At 56.0% G+C, this 13447-nt stretch overlaps 1 protein-coding gene across 1 annotated transcript; it reads right to left on the bottom strand.

The window, feature by feature from the left end:
- Positions 1-1242: 1242 nt before the first annotated feature.
- Positions 1243-9640, bottom strand: LOC133355452 (carboxypeptidase A1-like). Its single transcript, XM_061572762.1, has 11 exons — positions 9488-9640; positions 9002-9083; positions 6129-6263; positions 5596-5706; positions 5001-5102; positions 4221-4322; positions 3699-3809; positions 3400-3490; positions 2854-3053; positions 2305-2389; positions 1243-1635 (listed from the first exon to the last, which is right to left on the bottom strand). The coding sequence occupies exons 1-11, from the start codon at positions 9562-9564 to the stop codon at positions 1448-1450; spliced, it is 1284 nt and encodes a 427-aa protein (XP_061428746.1). The 5' UTR covers positions 9565-9640; the 3' UTR covers positions 1243-1447.
- Between the last annotated feature and the right edge of the window lie 3807 nt (positions 9641-13447).

Below are 13447 nucleotides of genomic sequence, written 5' to 3' on the forward strand. Positions count from 1 at the left end.
ATTCGCGGGCCATACAAAATTATCAACTTAAAAATTAGCCCGTTATATTTGCTCAAACATTTAATTAACTAACCCCGAATGCGATGGCTGGAACTGCTTCTCTTTGGCGAGGCGTGTGATGTTAGCTGGTATTGATGATGTTGCTGCTACTCGCAACTGCTTTTCCAGGTTTGCTCCTAGATTTGTTGAATTTCGAGCCCCGCCTGCGGTTGCCTTGGCAGGGCCACACCAACTGATTTCGCGGGCCTCATACGGCCCGCGGGCCGGACGGTCCTCACTCCTGCCGTAGAGCCTCCAAAAATGTGGTAGCCTCAAGCCAGTTGGATTGGGTTTGCGTGTGGTGGGGTCAAGTGTGGCTACTCCCACCTCTTCGGAGACGTCTGGCTCGGCGTGCAAAAGAGTAGGCCAAGTACCGTCTAGAAGGGATCGAGAGCTCCCTCGAGTGGAAGAGCTTCCCGCCAGCAGCGGGCCGAGCAGCAAATTTGCCGGGCTGCACCCTTTGAGTCGTGTCCAGAGCGGCGTCGAACTGTTCTCGGGACTTTGTGACCGGCCGTCTTGCTGGAGTCGCGTAGAGTCTCGTTCGTTGTTTTGGGAGCGCGAGGTTTGCACTTTACATTGGGATGAGGGTTCGATACCCGGGCAGGTGTCGGTGTGGGGGGAGGGGAAGTGAATTTTGACCGCGTGCAATGTGGAGAAGAATTATTTAAATACAATTAATTTATAATTCATAGAGTGTGTGCTCGTGGTTCTGTAATGAGCGGCCGTTGTGATCATTATCACCATGATCCGCCATGATCTTGATGATCACCATCATCTTATCATCATCACCATGACAACCACCATCAGCGGATTTTCGCTAGCCATTGAACAAAGACGGTCACTGCATCGCACGCTTTCAGAGGCGCCTCTGCGGCCTTCTGGAACGCTCTTCCTTCTGATATTAGGAAACCACTGAAGCTATGCACTTTTCAATCATCCAGATTGAAAACTAATTTCTTTAAAACTGCGTTTTGTGTTTGTTGTCCTTTCCCTGCACTTGTGATTAGCACGGTTGGCTACGTACGGTGCGTAAGAATTTCAACATACAAACATTAATTCTCACCATCAACTCCACGATATTCATCGTGATTCACAACCACCACCCCCATGACCATCACAAATATTCTTTGCCATCATCATCATCATCCCAATCGTCACCACCACTCGTGCGGACACCTTCACAGACGACCCGGGGCTGTTGCATCAAATAAATGTGCCAGTTTTATTTCGATTTTACAACAGGGGTCACGGTGTCACGACCCATGGGGGGATCGCGTCACAGTGCGGCGGCACAAGCGTCACAGTGCGACGGCACAAGCGTCACAGTGCGACGGCACAGGCGACACGTGAACTGGTAACGTCATCACGGCTTCTTCCGCGTGACCGTCCCCCTCTCGGCGCGCCTCCCTCACGAGCTGTCGCGCACGTGCTCGGCAATCACCTTGATGGCGAGCCAGGTCTCCTGCGCCGTCGGCAGGATCTGGTTGGCGGGGAGGATGAAGCCGTAGCGGCCCGTGTCGCGCAGCTCGAAGCAGTACGAGTAGCGGACTTTGGCGGCTTCGTAGGTCCAGTCGATGGAGCCACCGCTCGCCTGGTCTGTGTCCGACGAGACGGAGGTGGTAACGATACACAGGTGAGTGAGGTCAGTCGGTGAGTCCACTGATCAAAGTGATTTGCTTGACTGGTGCACGCGGAGAGGGATACATGGGTACACACAGAGACACACACAGAGACACACAAAGGGGATATACAAGGACACGGAGGGAGTGATCCATGGGTACACATAGAGGGACGTTCCTGAGAAGGCTACATGGGTACACAGTCAAAGATCCCCCGTATAGTCTTAACAGACTGTAGGGGCAAGTGCTGTTAGCGTGCACCTATGAAGGCCGGAACACAGACACAGAGGGACACACAGACTTATCCAATGGGGCATGCACGGGGAAACGCTGGTGTCAAGTTAGAGAAAGCGATTTCCTGCTCACATGAGCATGGAAGCGGTGGTCATCTGTTGACAGTGGTATAAATTCCACCGTCCTGTAGCACGGACAACCACTGTTGACTTCCCTACAAAGTGGTGCTCGGTTTGTCGACCTCCGTATTTTTGTCCGGGTCAACCTGCGTTTGCATCGCAGCCCAGCGGAACACGTGCAGGACCGTCGCGTACCACTCGTGCTCTGAGAACCGCCGTTGTAGAGCCACCGTGAGTCCCGTGAGCATGCGAGTCCCCCGGCATGAGTCGTGTACCACGGCGAGAGTACTCACAGATGGTGGTGATGATCGGACCGTACGTGTACTTGGTGTTGTACAGGGAGGTGAGGGCAGTCACCGCCGACTTAGCCAGGTTGTTCTGTACACAAAGACAAACATCCCCCGTATAGCCTCGCCGTACTGTTGGGGCGAGTATTGTTCACGAGCAGTACGGCACACAAGAGGGGGTGGGTGGTCAGCAACACGCCCGGCCGCCCTTTGTCTCCCGAGTGGCGATGTTTACACACCGCACCGGGTACTCATTCGAGGCTGAGCCGACCTAGGGGAGGCCCGGGACGGGTTCAGATAATTGTCACGGGCGTCTGTGGCCGTGAGTGGGAATCAAGTTCGGGCCGCCGGGTTTATAGCGCGGCGCGGCGCGCTAACCGGTGTACCACGCACACACACACAGACACAGACAAACACAGACACACACACAGACAGACACAGACAGACACACACACAGACACACAGACACACAGATACACACACACACAGATACACACACACACAGACATACACACACAGACAGACATACACACGCATACACAGTGGCATACACACCAGCTCGGTGTGGTCCGGCGCCAGCTCGTTCTTGTATCCGAAGGGGAAGATGAGCATCTGCGAGTAGGAGTGGACGTCGATGAAGCTAGCGATCTCAGGGTGAGCCTGCACGAAGTTCACGATGGCCTGCACCTCGGACTCGGAGTGCGCGCTCGGCCCGCGGTACGTCTCCGTGCACGAGCTGCTGCTGGAGCCCGGGCCTGCACTCGCGAGTCAAACAACGCGCAAAGTCTTCTTGGTTCTTTCGGTATCGTCACGTAGGAAGAAATTAATAAATTATAAAAAATAAAACGGTCCGGCCACAACGCAAGTAGCTGCTTGCGTTGTGGCCGAAACGTCGTGAGAATTATTTTGCTATGTTTTATTTTTATTATTTTATTGTTTCCCTTCTACGTGACTTTACCGAAAGAACCAAGAAGATGAATCCCTGCAGTCACGAAAGCTTTAAATCGAAACGCGTAAAGGTCGCTATTGGAACAAGAGCTACCACAAAGACCGGAACGGCACACGAGGGGGCGGGTGTGGTGCGAGGGGGCAGGAGGCTACCTCCAAATCCAGCGGCGAAGTTACGGTTGGGGTCGGTTCCCACGCAGGAGTTTCCAGAGTACTGGGAGCGCGTCTTGCGCCACATGCGGTCCTGCACGGCGGAGTTCAGAGGTCAGCGGGGTCATCGGAGGGAGCGACGTCGCCCAGAGTTTCACGGTTCTAATGTGCCAGGCCGCCCTGGTTAACGCCGCGGCGGTGGTGTGCGTATAAACCGTACGCTGCTACCGCGCTCGCGACGGCCTGTGTGGGCTGCACGGGGCAGCTTTGTGTGTGTGGGGGGAAGTGGGGGGGAGTCTCACGCGCTCGTGGGTGTACACGTAGCCGTCGGGGTTGGCGACGATCTCAAAGTACCAGTCCATGGTGTTGAGCAGAGAGGTGATGGCCGAGTCTTGTCCATACTCGGTCACGAGCTGTGGGGGTTGGGGGGTTGGTCAGCATGATCATCATCGGCTTTGGTCATCGGAATTAATCATGATAAACATGAGCCATTCATGTCACTACAATAGCACTATCATCATTATCACAAGCACCACCATGCTTCCTAGGATAATCGTCAATGGCACCACTGGTCAGCAGTTGCCATCAGTCACGGCCACATGCGATCATGATCGCCACTGTCACCGTCTGCATCATCACCACCACCATTACCATAACCATCAGAGACAACACAGTCATCACTACCAGTATCATTATCCTCACAGTCGCCATCCACGTCACCACTACCATCATCGTCACAAGCAGCATCACCGCTTTCACCCTTCATCATCGCCGGCATCGTCGGCATCGTCGGCATCGCCGCTCAGCCACCGGGGCTCGCGTACCTTCTTGGCGATCCAGATGCCCGTCGCCACGGTGATCCACTCGCGAGCGTGAATGCCTGTGGCCACAAAGATGGCCGGCTTGGAACCACCACCAGCGCCGATCTGCACGCACGCACGCACGGCGGTCACGATCGTCTCGCTGGCGCGTGAAGGCCTCGCCAGGCCGTCGCCGCCTCTCGGGGTCCTGAACCGAGCCCGTGCCCGTGCACGAGCCGATATCCGTCTCGTCGCTCCGTCTCCGCGGCGGACGTGACTTCGCTCGTTCGCGTTCCCCCCTGCCGTGGCCGCCACGTTTAAACGGCGAGAACGGGCAGCTCGGCACGGCACCGCCTCGCTGCCATCCGCTCATAGCGAAGCGCTGGATTCTGGGCGAGTGTTAGAGGGTATGCGCGTAGCGGTCGCGCGTTTTGGACAAGGTGCAAATGCGGAGTGGGCACCACAAGCCGTTCGTCGTCGATACATCGCGACGAACGGACCCAATGAATTCATATTCTTAGGTTTTTGCGGTAAAGTCACGTAGGTAAAACATTTTAATTAATAAAAGTAAAATAAAAAATAAAATAAAAATCACGACGTTTCCAAAAGAAGCCAACGAGCAATTGGTAGAAACGTGGCACAACGTGGCAGGAGAGATCGTGGCACACGCATGGGTTCGATAGCCTCCGACGCACGTTCCCCCTCCCCCCCGTCAGGGTTTAATTATCAGCGCGCACAACGCGGGAGGGCACCACGTGGGGTGGGCACCACGTGGGGGGGCACCACGTGGGAGGGCTACGTTACCTTGAGCACGGGGATGCCGCGATTCTCGTACGTGGATCCGATGTTGATGAGGCTCACGAGGCTTGGGTACTCGCGCACCATGTCCTGCATCCACGTGTTGATCTGCGCACGACCGCACCACGACGAGATTGATACCGTAATGTTGTTTTCTTCGATTAAAAATTGCCATGTTTAGGCAAGGCCACTTGAGTGTTGCTATTGATGCTGTCGCTGGTGGCGTTAATGCCGCAGTTGGTGGTGTTTGTGTCGCACCTGTTGACATTGGTGGCATTTTGATTTAAAGTTTTCGTGACTGCAGGGATTCATATTATTGGTTATTTTGGTAAAGTCACGTAGAAGGGAAACAATAAAATAACAAAAATATAAAAAAAACATTTTGATTGTTTAATATTTTTTATTATTTTATTATTTCCCTTCTACGTGACTTTACCGAAAGAACCAAGAATATTGGTGGCATTGCTAACGTTGGCGGTGGCGATGTTGGCCTTATTTGTTTGTTTTGGCAGTTTTAACGATGGTGGTGCTATTGCGCTGTTATTGTTGTTGGTGGTATTGTGCGTGACGCTGCAGTTGTCGTCGGCGGTGGCGTCCGTACCTCGGGCAGGACGTGGTAGCTCTCGTAGTTGAACGTGTCGGTGCTGCGAGCGGCCGGCGACTGCGCCCTGCGGGCCGCTGCCATCTCAGCACGCTCCGCTTTCGTGAGCAACTGTGGGGGGTGGGGTCGGGGGTGGGGAGGGTGGGGAGCAGAGAGAGTTCAGTGTGCGGCTGGTACACATCCCGGTGTCCCTGCGTCCCCCCTCCCCGCGTCCCCTTCTCCCAGAGTCCCTGCGTCACCCTCTCCCCGCGTCCCTTCTCCCAGAGTCTCTGTGTCACCCTCTCCCCGCGTCCCCTTCTCCCAGAGTCTCTGCGTTACCCTCTCCCCGCGTCCCTTCTCCCAGAGTCTCCGTGTCACCCTCTCGCCGTGGCCCCGTATATCCGTATCACCTTCTCCCCACGTCCACTGGTCACTCTGCCCCCATATCTCGTGTTCTCTCGTCTCCATGTCCCAGAATATATCCGCACGTCCTCGCTGGTCCCCCATCCCCCCGTGTCCCCGTGTCACTCCCCCCCCCTCTCCCCGAGCCTCACCTCGATGTCGGGGATCATGACCTGGGGGGATAGCCCAGCCCCCTGCAGGGTCCGGGCCACGACCTCCTGGGCCTCCACGGGGACGCGCACGTCCGCAGGGAGGCCCACGCGCGACGCGGGCCTCCAGAAATCCAGCTGCGAGGGGCGGGCCACGTGGGTTAGGATGGGGGGGGGGGGGCACCGTCACGGAGGGGGTCACGGCGGAGCGGGGTCATGGGGGAATGGGAACACGGGGGCCGGGGGGGAGGGGGGGGTACGGGAAAGGGGTCACGACGGAGCGGGGTCATGGGGAAATGGGAACACGGGGGGGGGCGGGGGTGGGGGGGTACGGGAAAGGGGTCACGCATGAAGAGGTCCAGCCAAAGCTGAGAGTAGAGGGGTTACAAAGGGGAGGGGGGCATCAGGGGGCGATTGTGATTGAGCGTGTGTTGTTGATGAGATCGTGGGTAGGTGAGTGGGCGAGTGTGTTGGTGGTGAGTGGGCGAGTGTGCAGGTGGTGAGTGGGCGAGTGTGTTGGTGAGCATGCAGCCGCGCGGTTTGAGTGTGTTGGTGGTGAGTGGGCGAGTGTGCGGGTGGTGAGTGGGCGAGTGTGTTGGTGGTGAGTGGGCGAGTGTGCGGGTGGTGAGTGGGCGAGTGTGTTGGTGGTGAGTGGGCGAGTGTGTATGGTGGTGAGTGGGCGAGTGTGCAGGTGGTGAGTGTGCGGGTGGTGAGTGGGCGAGTGTGCAGGTGGTGAGTGGGCGAGTGCGCGGGTGGTGAGTGGGCGAGTGCGCAGGTGGTGAGTGGGCGAGTGTGCTGGTGGTGAGTGGGCGAGTGTGCAGGTGGTGAGTGGGCGAGTGTGCAGGTGGTGAGTGGGCGAGTGTGCAGGTGGTGAGTGGGCGAGTGCGCAGGTGGTGAGTGGGCGAGTGTGCTGGTGGTGAGTGGGCGAGTGTGCAGGTGGTGAGTGAGCGAGTGTGTTGGTGGTGAGTGGGCGAGTGTGCAGGTGTTGAGTGGGCGAGTGTGCAGGTGGTGAGTGGGCGAGTGTGCAGGTGGTGAGTGGGCGAGTGCGCAGGTGGTGAGTGGGCGAGTGTGCGGGTGGTGAGTGGGCGAGTGTGCGGGTGGTGAGTGGGCGAGTGTGCGGGTGGTGAGTGGGCGAGTGTGCAGGTGGTGAGTGGGCGAGTGTGTTGGTGGTGAGTGGGCGAGTGTGCAGGTGGTGAGTGGGCGAGTGCGCAGGTGGTGAGTGGGCGAGTGTGCTGGTGGTGAGTGGGCGAGTGTGCGGGTGGTGAGTGGGCGAGTGTGCGGGTGGTGAGTGGGCGAGTGTGCGGGTGGTGAGTGGGCGAGTGTGCGGGTGGTGAGTGGGCGAGTGTGCGGGTGGTGAGTGGGCGAGTGTGTTGGTGGTGAGTGGGCGAGTGTGTTGGTGGTGAGTGGGCGAGTGTGCAGGATGGTGAGTGGGCGAGTGTGTTGGTGGTGAGTGGGCGAGTGTGCAGGTGGTGAGTGGGCGAGTGTGTTGGGGGTGAGTGGGCGAGTGTGCAGGTGGTGAGTGGGCGAGTGTGTTGGTGGTGAGTGGGCGAGTGTGCAGGTGGTGAGTGGGCGAGTGTGTTGGTGGTGAGTGGGCGAGTGTGCAGGTGGTGAGTGGGCGAGTGTGCAGGTGGTGAGTGGGCGAGTGTGCAGGTGGTGAGTGGGCGAGTGTGTTGGTGGTGAGTGGGCGAGTGTGCAGGTGGTGAGTGGGCGAGTGTGTTGGTGGTGAGTGGGCGAGTGTGTTGGTGGTGAGTGGGCGAGTGTGTTGGTGGTGAGTGGGCGAGTGTGGTGGTGGTGAGTGGGCGAGTGTGTTGGTGGTGAGTGGGCGAGTGTGCGGGTGTGAGTGGGCGAGTGTGCGGGGTGTGGGCGAGTGTGCGGGTGGTGAGTGGGCGAGTGTGCGGGTGGTGAGTGGGCGAGTGTGCGGGTGGTGAGTGGGCGAGTGTGCGGGTGGTGAGTGGGCGAGTGTGTTGGTGGTGAGTGGGCGAGTGTGCAGGTGGTGAGTGTGCGGGTGTGCAGGTGGTGAGTGGGCGAGTGTGTTGGTGGTGAGTGGGCGAGTGTGCAGGTGGTGAGTGGGCGAGTGTGTTGGTGGTGAGTGGGCGAGTGTGTTGGTGGTGAGTGGGCGAGTGTGTTGGTGGTGAGTGGGCGAGTGTGGTGGTGGTGAGTGGGCGAGTGTGTTGGTGGTGAGTGGGCGAGTGTGCGGGTGGTGAGTGGGCGAGTGTGTGGGTGGTGAGTGGGCGAGTGTGCGGGTGGTGAGTGGGCGAGTGTGCGGGTGGTGAGTGGGCGAGTGTGCGGGTGGTGAGTGGGCGAGTGTGCGGGTGGTGAGTGGGCGAGTGTGCGGGTGGTGAGTGGGCAAGTGTGTTGGTGGTGAGTGGGCGAGTGTGCAGGTGGTGAGTGTGCGGGTGTGCAGGTGGTGAGTGGGCGAGTGTGCAGGTGGTGAGTGGGCGAGTGTGCGGGTGGTGAGTGGGCGAATGTGCGGGTGGTGAGTGGGCGAGTGTGCGGGTGGTGAGTGGGCGAGTGTGCGGGTGGTGAGTGGGCGAGTGTGCGGGTGGTGAGTGGGCGAGTGTGCGGGTGGTGAGTGGGCGAGTGTGCGGGTGGTGAGTGGGCGAGCGTGCAGGTGGTGAGTGGGCGAGTGTGCAGGTGGTGAGTGGGCGAGTGTGCGGGTGGTGAATGAGCGAGTGTGCGGGTGGTGAATGGGCGAGTGTGCGGGTGGTGAATGAGCGAGTGTGCAGGTGGTGAGTGGGCGAGTGTGCGGGTGGTGAATGAGCGAGTGTGCGGGTGGTGAGTGGGCGAGTGTGCGGGTGGTGAATGAGTGAGTGTGCAGGTGGTGAGTGTGCGGGTGGTGAGTGTGCGGGTGGTGAGTGTGCGGGTGCAGCGGTCACCTGCAGCGACTCGTCGCTCTCCAGCTGCTGCAGCACCTTCACGTGGCTCTCCGACATGGGCACAATCCGCAGCACCTGCTGCCTGTGTCACCACCAGCGCCACAACCATCGTCATCATGGCCACCACAACCTCCACAACCAACATCATTACCATCAAAATCATCACCAACATTACCACAATCAACAACATCATCATCTCCCCCCCGCCATGTTGAACGGTGACATAGGCGAGCGGCAATGCGTTTGCCACTTGTGTTGCAGAGGCTCGCGGTTCGAGACCAGCGGCCGCCCTGGCAAATACGGCCTCTCTATTGCAAATCCAGTGTGCCCCTTACCAGCTCATCAATGAGCATCACCTCGATCTATCTCATCTCGCCCAGGTGAGCTTCGGTGTGCGCAGGGGAACCCGGGGTGAGACCCAGGTGATGACCCACGTACACCCAGGTGAGAACTCAGGTGAGAACCCAGGTGAGACTCCCAGCTCACCCCGCGAAGGTGCGCAGGTTGGCTGCCGCGGGCCCGAGGGCCGTGGCGGCGATGAGCAGGAGGAGGAGGGGAGCCATGGCGTCTCAAGGGCGCGACGAGGTGACCTGGCCCCCTGCGCCGATCGCCTTTTAAAGCCGCGGGGAGCAGCAGCAGCAGCAGCGGCGGCGTCGTCATCGTCACCTGAGCCGTTATCGCGTGAGAACGGCGGCAGACGGGAGGCAGGTAAACAGGGCCAGGTGCTCGGGCACTGGGGTGGGTCCACAGTACGGACACGGTACAGACAAGTGGTAGGCACAGATACACGGGGGGGGGGACACACAGACGCGCACGGAGAGATACATCGGTACGCAGAAGAGGGACACGGGACGTTTTCTCGCGACGAGATTTCGTAGCGAACGCGAATCGCTTTCTGCTCAGATTTACGGAGAGTTTTTTTGCGGCCGATTAATTTTTGGATGGCGATTCCCGCTCGTTTAGCCAGGAGAACCTCACTGAGTCTCGAGCCGCTTTGTCGGGAGGGTCCTGCCAAGTTGTTTGCGATAGGAGGCTATGTCGCTGTGCGGTCCCATTAAAATGATTTACATACAGAGGTTTTTATAGTTTTTTTTTTTACACCGTCGGGATATTTTGGTCAACGGCAGTTCCACTGTGTGTGTGGGTTTAGCTATGGGAGGAGGAAGCCGGAGAACACGGAGGGAACCCGTGCAGGACTCTGGGGAGAAGGCACGGGTCTAACGCCACGTAGAAAGGTGCCCGGGTCGGGAATCGAAATGTGCAATTGTTGGTTTGAAGCAAAATGCGTTTACAACCCTCCCCACGATAACGATGCCCGTGCGATGTTGGAAGCCGACGATGTTTGACCCGATCCCACCCCCTGGGGCCAGCCGTGGGTACGCACGCAGCTGGCTGGCACTGACCCTCACCCCAACGCGAGCTGCCCTCACCGCTCGCCTGCCCACGCGGAGCCACATCGATCGCCACGGATGGGTTATTGATCTGCTCAGGTGGGTGGCGAGCCTCCTGTTTGAGGAGTACTTGGGTTTTTTTTCTCTCCCTTCAGTTAAAGGGGGGTCACTGAGGTTCCCGCGGTGCCGGTGCCTAACGTGTCCCTGTCAACGTCATTATATCAGTGCTGCCTATCCTATTACAGACCAACTCAGACCGTATTGGTCACCCCGTGCCCCTTATACATCTAAATGTTCATCCGACACCAAGTCCCATCACAAGGGAGAAACACAAAGACACACTTTTTTTTTGCCCGCATTGAAACGGCTGTCCGCCGTATGGATCTGAAAAGTCAATTTCCCTGTACAAGCAGACGGGGTGAAACCGTATGGGTTGACAGCTATTTAGTATTTCGATTTAAAGCTTTCGTGACTGCAGGGATTCATCTTCTTGGTTCTTTCGGTAAAGTCACGTAGACGGGAAATAATAAAATAATAATAATAAAACATAATAAAATAATTATCACGACGTTTCGGCCACAACGCAAGCAGCCGTCCTCAGGTGAAGACCAGGTCTGTCGGGGAGACAGCGTCTGAATGAAGAAGAACAGGTCTTCACCTGAGGACGGCTGCTTGCGTTGTGGCCGAAACGTCGTGAGAATTATTTTAGAATGTTTTAGTTTTATTATTTTATTATTTCCATTCTACGTGACTTTACCGAGAGAACCAAGAACACACAGACACACTTTTTTTTGCCCGAATTGAAACGGCTGTCCACCGTATGGACCTGAAAACCGTATGGGTTGACAGCTATTTAGTAGTGTAGTGTATAGTGTAGTGTATAGTAGCGTACAAGTCAACCCCTTAAACCATCGTGGGTTGACAGGTACACAAACGGTGCAGCGGTGGTCAGGGTGGGGTTGCCACCTGTCCTGGTTTTGCCCGGAATCTCTCCTCGCTGGTGGGGAAGGCGACATCTGTGCTGGGGCATGCGTCAGTCCTGCGGGTACTTGAACGTGTCGCGGGTTTTGTCGTCATGTGACTGAAGATTGTGATGAGCGATGCTACCTTGCGTCTTGCAAAGGGGGGGGGGGGCGGGTGCCTTTTATAACGCTGTATGCGCTCCCGGCAAAGGCCCTTGTCCGAAACGTCAGTATAGAGGGCAGGCAAGACCTCGTTTAGCGCTCAAAGATGCGTTCCTGGAGAAGTGAGCGCGAATCGAATCAGCACTCGGGGGCCGTCCATAAATGACGTCACGCGATTTTGGACGATTTTTGACCCCCCCCCCCCTCGTCACACGGCGTCACAAAAAGTCAGACCCCCCCCCCCCTCAAATATGACGTCACAAAGCTCTGCCCCCCCCCCAAATTAAACATGCTTCAAATCGCTTTAAACTATTGTCATTGTAGTGCGTATTTATTGTGGCGCTGCACTCTGATGTTGTAGGAGAAAACATTTATCAAAAAGTCTATTTAATTAAGTAGAACGTGTTGTCTATATTTATTTAAAGTTGCGCATTTTGATGTGACGTCACATTTCTCACCCCCCCCCCTCGTCACACATCGTCACAAATGTCTGACCCGCCCCCCCAGGTGCGTGACGTCATTTATGGACGGCCCCTAAATGGGCTCAATATACAGAGATACCTCGATATGTGGATCCTGTATAGTGTAGTGTATACACTACACTATACACTACTATACATTACACTATACACTACGCTATACACACTACACTATACTCTACACTATACACTACACTCTACACTACTATACACTACACTACTATACACTATACACTACGCTATACACACTACACAATACACTACTATACACTACACTATACACTACTATACACTACACTATACACTACTATACACTACTATACACTACACTATACACTACACTATACACTACTATACTCTACACCATACACTATACACAACACTACACTACTATACACTACACTATACACTACACTACTACACTACTATACACTACACCATACACTACTATACACTACACACAACACTACACTATACACTACACTATACACTACACCATACACTACTATACACAACTATACACTATACACTACACACAACACTACACTATACACTATACACTACACTATACACTACACTAGTAACTAATTGGCGCGTTGTGTTTACGCGACAAACCTTCCTGGCTGTGTCGGGTGGTGGAGGGGGTCACGACACAACGTTTCTACTAACACAAAACAACCTTTATTATGAGGAGTCGAGTTGTATCAATGTGTTAAGTGATTTGTTTACCCTTCGTACTTTGCACTCCTGCCGTGTTCTTTGTTGTTGTTGTTGTTGGTGGTTGTCACGGCCCTGCGACAAAGCGCTTTACAGACCATCGGATTTAACCCTCCTTCCAAGCGGCGCCGTAAAGGTGCCGTCGTAAAGTTGCCGTCGTAAAAGCGGAGACGTAAATTTGCCGTCGTAAAGTTTCCGTCGTAAAAGCGGAGACGTAAAGTTGCCGTCGTAAAAGCGGAGACGTAAAGTTGCTGTCGTAAAAGCGGAGACGTAAATTTGCCGTCGTAAAGTTTCCGTCGTAAAAGCGGAGACGTAAAGTTGCCGTCGTAAAAGCGGAGACGTAAAGTTGCTGTCGTAAAGTTGCCGTCGTAAAAGCGGAGACGTAAAGTTTCCGCCGTACAGGCGTCGAAGCCGTCGTAAAAGCGGCGACGTAAAGTTTCTACCGTAAAGGCGTCGAGGCCGTCGTAAAAGCGGCGACGTAAAGTTTCTACCGTAAAGGCGTCGAGGCCGTCGTAAAAGCGGCAATGTAAAGTTGCTGTCGTAAAGGTGTCGAGGCCGTCGTAAAAGCGGCGACGTAAAGTTGCTGCCGTAAAGGTGTCGAGGCCGTCGTAAAAGCGGCGACGTAAAGTTGCTGCCGTAAAGGTGTCGAGGCCGTCGTAAAAGCGGCGACGTAAAGTGTCTACCGTAAAGGCGTCGAGGCCGTCGTAAAAGCGGCGACGTAAAGTTGCCACCGTA

Source organism: Lethenteron reissneri, chromosome 51, assembly GCF_015708825.2.
Source record: "Lethenteron reissneri isolate LAM-NWPU_2019-01 chromosome 51, ASM1570882v1, whole genome shotgun sequence".
In the NCBI taxonomy this organism is placed as follows: domain Eukaryota; kingdom Metazoa; phylum Chordata; class Hyperoartia; order Petromyzontiformes; family Petromyzontidae; genus Lethenteron; species Lethenteron reissneri.